General features: G+C 31.9%; 1 protein-coding gene across 1 annotated transcript; it reads left to right on the top strand.

The window, feature by feature from the left end:
- Positions 1–416: 416 nt before the first annotated feature.
- On the top strand, positions 417–7,117 carry LOC124940010 (cytochrome b561 and DOMON domain-containing protein At3g61750-like). The gene is made up of 4 exons (XM_047480486.1): positions 417–650; positions 767–1,166; positions 1,243–1,529; positions 6,822–7,117. Exons 1-4 carry the CDS (start codon positions 432–434, stop codon positions 7,089–7,091), a joined length of 1,176 nt encoding a protein of 391 aa, XP_047336442.1. The 5' UTR covers positions 417–431; the 3' UTR covers positions 7,092–7,117.
- Positions 7,118–8,433: the final 1,316 nt, after the last annotated feature.

Below are 8,433 nucleotides of genomic sequence, written 5' to 3'. Positions count from 1 at the left end.
GCGTGACGCGATTGCGTAACGCAACGGGGGCATTTTCGTCCAAAAAATTTTATAATTAAAATTTTTTTAAATAAAAAAATAAAAAATTGCGTTACGCAACCTGAGGATGCGTGACGCAATAAGGGCATTTTCGTCAGAAAAAAAAAAAAAGGGTCACCAGCGCTATTTAAATTAGTCACCCTCGCCAAATGCATTTAGGCCTCTTTTTAGGGTCATTTGCTCAAATTTCCCCACATGTATAGTAAGGAAATTGAAACCAAATTAAAAAAAAAGAAGAAATTGAACGTAAGCGTCTTTTTTAAACAATTTCATATTAGATAGAAATATGAGGCTTTCCGCTTTGTACTTGGAAGCATACCTTCCCTTCTTTGTCTTATTCAACCTTTCTCACAAAAACAGGAAAAACCTTTGCCATTTTGTTAAATAATAGCATGAATCTTTCGTGTCCATTGCAATGGAAAATTTCTCATTTAGGGTTCATGATTTTCCTTTCACTTTGTTTCGCTCGCAGTGCTACCGGTTTAAATGAAAACGAAGATTTAGGCGCAAGGCGTTGTAAGAACGACCTTTCAACTATTCTTCCATCCCCATACAATGTTAATTCCCCACCTATGATCTGTAGTCCTATTTGGAGCACATTCGTCATTCAGGTTCAAATCCTCCTTTTTCTATATTGGGTTGTTTTAATTTCAATTTCAATATAATATGGTCAATGTTTTGGTTTGAATCCCTTTTATAATATGGTGAATGATGATAACATTGACAGTACTCTCAAAACAATGATAATGTTGTCAACATTATAATATCTGCTATATACAAAACCGGATGGGTGGGAATGGGTTTCTCAGAAAATGGATTTATGTATAATTCAAGTGCCATGGTGGGTTGGGCTGATTTAGAAGACAAATTAAATATCAAGCAATACTATTTGAATGGCTTCCAACCAGAGTCTATCATACCAGATAGTGGTGATCTTCCACTAACTAAAGTTCCAGTAGCTGTTGCTATTGATAAAAACACAATGTACTTGGCATTTCAGTTGAATTTTTCTTCGACTCTATCTCGTCAACATATCTTGCTGGCTTATGGAACTAATCAGCCTGATATACACAACCTTCTGACTCATCATGATGATAAAACAACTGTGCTCTTCGACTTCACCACAGGTAATTATCATTCTTAATTTGACGTTTCTTTTCTTGTTCAATTTTCCATAACAATCTTGGAATGTGATTATATCAGGCAAAATTGCTGTTTTGAGGGACTCTGTTTTCGACTTGAAGAAGACCCATGGGATATTAGGTATTGTGGCATGGGGTATACTTGCTCCTATGGGGGCAATTTCGGCCAGATACTTTAAACATAAGGATCCCTTATGGTATTATCTCCATGTCACGTTTCAAATTACAACATCTATAGTTGGAATGATGACAGTTGTTGCTGGACTCACTCTTTATGATTCATTACACATAATTTTTCCACAACATAGAATAATTGGGATGCTTGTTCTTGTGCTTTGTGTTGTCCAGGTTAGTTTTTCTTTTACTACTCACTTTTGTTTATTTAACATTTTGGTTATCAATATGATGATTATTGGTGAAACTCTTGCTAGATTATGTTACACAAATACCAACTAACGAACCAAACCACCCACGTATAGTTTTCTTTTTTGCTTTGGGATTGGCCAAGAACTCACTTGAGTTGAGATGTTTAGTTTCGTTGAAAATGAGACTCAATGTTTGAAATTAACTCAAATGATGAAGACTTAGTTGCTAATACTCAAAATTCAAGAGTGCCTTAAGGATGTTTGAAGAAGAAGTTGACTGAAGCATATATATATACTCCTAACTAACCAAGGATATGCTCTTACTAAGATATATTTTGATAACAAATATGTTGAAAGAACAATGTAGATGAAGATATAGTGAAGAAAAATATATTTTACTTGTGTAAAATGTTGATTACAAAGATATATATACTTAAATATGCTTATTCTCATGAACATTTAGAATTCAAAACACTTTAACATTCTAGAAACTCCAAATACTTTGAATATTTAGGTCACGATAGCACAGAGTCATAAAAATATCTAAGAAAATCAAAAGGAATTCTAAATTGATTTCAATACTCAATCTTAATTTAGAATTTATTTGTTACTCCAATTCTTGATCTCATTATTTCTAAACCTCAAAACTTCATTGATGACTTCATGAAGATATCAACAACTTAATCTTCAGTCTTCACATATCTGAGCTCTATCTAATTGTTGGTAATATGCTTTCTAATGAAGTTATACATTATATCAATATGTTTTCTTCGTTCATGAAATATCGGATTCATTGCAAGAGCTTGAATGCTTGATGATATTCAATATCAATAAAAATGTGTAGCATCTTTTGTTGTAAATGAAGTTCCTCTGATTGTCTCCTTAGCCAAATGTCATGATACGTAATTGATGTTTCAACCACATATTCCAAATCACACATTGAAATCGTGGCAATTTCTTATTTGTTTGAACTCCAAGATATAACAGTTTTCCCAGGAAGAATGCAAAATTGGTAATAATTTTCTATCATCAATGTCTCCCGAAAAATTGCTATCACAAAGTCCCTTGAGTTTTAAGTCATTAAAGACGTGTAGTACATTCTATAATGAAACTTAGCTCTTAAATAACAAAGAATCCTGTTAGGTTTAAGTCATTAAAAGAAAATTTTGAGGTGGCTAGTGTATTAAAAAAATTCCATTTGTTAGTACAAACCCTTCAAGACATCGGTCCATATTTTCAAAACTGATAATACTAGAGAATTCTTCAACTCCCATCTCGAGTCCTACCTCTCCACACATGGGATAGTTCATACCGGTTATTATTTGAATACATCCCAACAAAATGGGTTGTATAAAGAAAATTCATACATCTTCTTGAAGTTATTAGACTTCTCTTGTTCATGTACCAGAAATATTATGGAAAGATGCAATCATAACACTAGCTTAACTAATTAATAGGTTACCTTCAAGAGTCCTAAAATTTCCACCTTTCATTTCAATACCCTATTCCAAGCCTTTCCTCAAACCAAGTTTCTATCATCTAACATCCCTTCCAAGTTGTTTGGTTGCTCTGTCTTTATCCACAACCACTCACCAAATATTTCCAAACTTGACCCTAGGGCTATTATGTGTGTATTCATAGGAAATGTTATTGTCCACTAACTAATAAGATATATATCATTTTCTTTAAACATGAACCCTTCTTCTGAGGGACTGAAATTCGGGGAAGAATAAAAAAGAATCTCAGTTTTGGGAATCCACACTTGATCTATCAAACACTATACCTTCTCATACTGAACTAAGTTCTAGTCCCAAAAAAGGCTATACTAATTGTTTATGTAAATGACCTTGTAATAACACGAGATACTTATGAGAACCAGAAGTTAAAGAATCAGTTGGCTCAAGATTTCGAACTCAAAGACCTAGGAAGCTTGCTATGCATTTTGGTATGGAAGTTGCAAAGAACAAAGAAGGAATTATTGTATTAAGAGGAAATGTTGCAAACCAGATACTCTCATGGATCCTAATAAAAATAAGAGCTGATCTTAAAGGTGCTTATGTTGACAAAGGTATCTCGAGAAGCTAATTGGCCAGTTAATCTACTTTCTTGACTTGATATTTGTTTTATAGTAGGCACAATGAGGCATGTAGAGTTCTACAAAAGAACACATGGAAGTGGCACTCAATATATATTTTTATAAATCTTTCAAGTTTCTCTTGGAAAAGATCTATTCTTCGTAAAAGTGATGATAGAAGAATGAAATTTATTGATGTTGATCATGCAGATACTATAGTGGCTATAAAGTCAACTTCTGCATATTGAAAACTAGTTACTTGGAGAAGTAAGAAACAAGTAGTGAGTGGTATCTTGAAGTAGTGCTGAGGTAAAATCAGAGCCTCAACGCTTAGCATATGTGAAGGACTATGGTTAAAAGTGCTCATAGAGGATTTGGGAATACGATGAAACTCTCATCAAACTCTAGTCCATTGATATAACAAGTAATCTCTCTCAACATGGTGAAATCATCGTGATATTACCAAACATGTAGAGATTGACATACACTTCATACTAGAGAGAATTGAAAGCAAGGAAAACTTAGTCTCCTATATCCCAACTGCTGATCAATATGCAAATATTCCCACCATGTCCCTTGCATGAGCTAGATTTGAAGAGCTAAGTTGCAAACTGGTCATATACAAGTGGGAGTGGAAGGCCTGACAAATTACTTTATCCTAAGATTAAGAAATGAAATTACCGGTACAAGTTTTTTGGGGTCATAAGTAGCAAATTTTTTTTTTTGGAAAACGGTTTAACATTATTTCATTAAAAAGCCCCAAAAGTGAGAGGGTCAATAATCAAAACTATATAAACCTTAGTTTTGATTGTAAGATAACAAACAAAAGAACCAATTTTTTTTTTTGAATGGTAGCAGTTAAATCACATTATAAAACACGGATTACAATGAACAAAGACTACAATCTAATTATCCTAACCTATGTTGTCTCCATATCCGTCTTTTTGACCATATTGTCTTCTTCCACGTCCCATTCTTTTATCGTTCTTAATGAAGGGAGATTGAACTGAAGCAGATGATGATGCATTCTGCTGTCATTATTTAATCTTCCTCTATATGAACCCGTACTAACATGATAAAATGTATTCTTCTTCAGAATTTTATGGGGTTTGTCACTACTTTTCGTTGCTTCAGTTTTACGTGTTTGAGGATCAACAACCTTAGTTTCCTCTTCGCTTTTCTTCTGTTTTATATCTTTGCTTTCATCTTCTGCCTCTTCCTCTTCCTCTTCCTTCCTTGTCTTATAAGTAACAATCTTTGTTGATAGTCAAAAGGACCTTGTAGGTTATTATACAAAATTTTGACCTAATCACATAGAAAATGATCAATAAAGAAACATAAAACATCTTCATGACAAGAGGAAAGAAGTTTTCTCCCCTATTCATCTTTTGAGGTATGGAATTTGATGGAATGATGAGTTTTGAACTAGTGAGTTACAAATGGCCTTACAGAGTTAATAAAATGCTTTGGTGTTTGTCAATCCACCACTAGTATGACACAATATGATTCAAAGTATACATTTAGCTATTGGAGAGAGTTGACTTCAAAAATGGCCCAATTTATTACAAAGGCTCCCTAAGGACTAGATCTGCAATTGGACAGGGTATCCATTTAAGTAGAACAAAATTCTAGGACTTCTCGTTTCTTAGGGACAAAATTAATCCTAAAAACTGTTAATTAGTTAATTTTAATAAAACCTGGAACCTTGTATATTGCACAAATAGCTTTTTCGGACACAAGATATCATTATAAAATGTGTATGATTTGGAAGTTCCAAATGGTCCAGAAAAGCAAAAACAAATTAAATAAATTAAATAGTGTGATTAATGTCTTTTATAGAATAGTCTTAAAGCCAAATCTCACAACTTGATTTATTATTAAAGGGGGTAATTTTGAGTTGCTTTTTCTAAATGGAGTTAGTTCACTTAGATAAAAGATGTTCAACCGTCTCTACTTCTTCATTACAAAATACATGTTGTTTTAGAGAAGTGACTTATATGTCTTTCCATTACAAATGTCCCAAAGTAGGAAATGATATAATTGTTTTTTTTTTTTTTTTTGCAAAACAAACATTTTCCACAACATATTCAGACTTTTCAAACGAAAATAAACAATTACATCGGAATGTTAAAGAAATATACATAAAGTGAAACTAACTGTCTCACTTATATTGAGTAAATTTTGTCACTTCGACATAATCAACACTCAAACATTGACATGTTTCCCAGTTTTGTTGGGTGATCGGAACTCTTCTACACGTGCGAGTGATCTCGTGCACATTGGTTTGAATATATCGCCAAATTTGTTCGTATATCCGTCTAATCCCTGAATTTTTTTTTGCATTAATTTATAACCAGATTCGGGTAATGAGCCACAAAATATTTGAACAAAGTATCCTCATTTTGGACGGTGTTATTACAACATTTCTAAATGAAATATTGCACATTAATAATAATAAAAAAAAAGTTTCCATAATTTATTAAAAAGAAGGTCAAAGACCCCCATAATCATGATTATTACCTCAACCTAAGACGTTTGAACTCGTGATATTTAGATGTTCCCGTTACAATATAATTGTTACACAATATCAAATAAAAATGTAAAATTATCATTATAAAAAATTATCATTATAAAAGGAATAATATTAATTATATCATTGGAATGTCTAAACTCCTTCTAATGGAATTCCATTCTAAAAATAAATTAAATTATTTATACCACAATAAAGTACTATTCTAAATAAAAAATATTGTCAAGATACATTGGGAGAGTGATTATTGTTTTATTTCCAAACTTGTGCTAAAAATTGATGAAGATTACAAAAGCACAAAGTAAAACGATTGGTAAAGATGACCAATCAAAAGTCATTCCAAAAGGCTAAAGGCCAAACTAAGTATTATAAAGCTTGTTCAAACTTCAAATCCTTCATTATTTCAAGTCTTTAGTTTCATTAAAGTCTTCCTCTTCTTTACAATTCGGTTTCATCTGCAAGTTTCCTCGTGTTTTCCCTTTCCTCTCGGTGTTTTAAGTTAAGATCTACATGATCAATGCTATAAGAGTGCTGTAAGTTAAGAACGACATGCTCAATGCTAGTAGAGAGTGAATTGAAATGTAAATTTTGTTTTTTTTTAATAAATGTTATTATAACTTAAGCCAATAGGTAAAAACTAGTATTTACTAATTATCTTCTTACACTTTCAGCTGGTGGGCGGGTTTGCACGACCAACAAAGTATGGCAAAACAAGGAAATACTGGAATTGGTTCCATCATTGGGTTGGAAGGATAGCCATTATTTTTGGGAATCTAAATATAGTCCTAGGTATCAATCACGCAGATGATGGAACAATCTGGAAAGTAGGCTACGGTTTTATTCTTTGGGTACTTTTGATCACGATTATTGTTTTGGAAATAACATCAATGTCTAAGGCAAGAATGAAGAAACCAGAAATGATTGAAATCTCCAACAGTTGAAGAGAATAACATTAAATAATTCAACTTAGGAGTTCAATCAATGGGATATTGAAGATCACATAGTTAAGGAAGTGACTAGATAAGATTGACACATGACTTTTTGTAATCTAAAAGATAAAGAGGGATTGTTGTATTTATTATGTTACAAATTGAGTAGTATAATATTATTAACAAAGAGGTCAAACTATTGTAAAATATTTGTTTCAAATGTATATTTTTCTTTTTCAATTTGAATGCTATGGTGATTGGATGAGTTTTAAACTTTTATTCAGAAAAGTTATTTAATTATATTCAATACAAGTTATTAAATTACTTTATCTTTCGATTTTATAACTTATTATTAATCAGGTCTTAGTTATATTAAAGTTATGAAATTTATTAAACATGTTTTAGTTGTATTAAAGTTATATCTTCTATTTATATAAAAATGTAATAATATAAAATAGGTCATAAGTATATTTTATCATTCTAATTTCAATTACCGACATTGGACTTTACTATAAAATATGAATCTTAACATAATACTTAGTTTCAATAAAAGATCAGACTATTTCTTCTCTAGGATTTTATTGAATTCATTCTTTATAGCAACTTTAGCTCTTTTAATGGTATCAGAGCTAAGGACTGATAAAAACCTCATCCAAAAAGGGAGCGACAACAACTGAAACAAGAGAAGAAGTTTCAATTTCGTTTTTAAAGGACGAGATCAATTATTCTCATACAACAACTATCTCTTCAACGAAAACTTTTAGATGACAGAAAAGAGCACGATCGAAGAGATTCATTTTACCTACATTGAGGAGAAGAGTGTGTTCTTATATCCATAGTTCTTACACTAGCCAATTATTTCGAGTGAAGGACAAGCGTCAAACTAGCTCTATTGGCCAAGATGAAAACATGTTTAATTGACGGCACCTTCAAAATACCGAATGATCCAAAGGAGACCTATATAAATGATGGTTGACGCGACAGTGAAAACCTCAATTATGAAAACTATCAACAACAAAAAAAAAAGGTACATTTTCAAAGTACAGTTATTCACAAGGATTGTGAGAAGATATTAGAGCAAGATATGAGAACAATAATGGATCAATACAATACCAACTTAGAATTCAACCACGTAACCTGTACCTATAAGAATAATATTTTAGGACTAGATTGTTTTGGGTGAATTACTGCACCAACAACCACATAGTAAATGCACGTTTGACAAGAGAATTATTAAGAATTCGGTAAGATGCAAACTTGGAAAGCAGGATATCATGGACTAGGAAAAAAAGAAATTTGTATTTGTTTATGTTAGGCCTTGATGAATAATTTACAAGGTGTTCACATTGTTACG

The sequence above is a fragment of the Impatiens glandulifera genome, chromosome 5 (assembly GCF_907164915.1).
Source record: "Impatiens glandulifera chromosome 5, dImpGla2.1, whole genome shotgun sequence".
In the NCBI taxonomy this organism is placed as follows: domain Eukaryota; kingdom Viridiplantae; phylum Streptophyta; class Magnoliopsida; order Ericales; family Balsaminaceae; genus Impatiens; species Impatiens glandulifera.
The sequence above is the reverse complement of the archived record's forward strand: the minus strand, read 5'-3'. Positions and strand labels throughout refer to the sequence as shown.

What these genes read in the sequence shown, in the direction of transcription:
- LOC124940010 (XM_047480486.1), top strand. Translation starts at nt 432, where the DNA reads ATGAATCTTTCGTGTCCATTGCAATGGAAAATTTCTCATTTAGGGTTC. An exon ending in GCTCTTCGACTTCACCACAG is followed by an intron (nt 1,167 to 1,242) that starts GTAATTATCATT and finishes TGATTATATCAG; the next exon opens with GCAAAATTGCTGTTTTGAGG. An exon ending in TTGTGCTTTGTGTTGTCCAG is followed by an intron (nt 1,530 to 6,821) that starts GTTAGTTTTTCT and finishes TTACACTTTCAG; the next exon opens with CTGGTGGGCGGGTTTGCACG.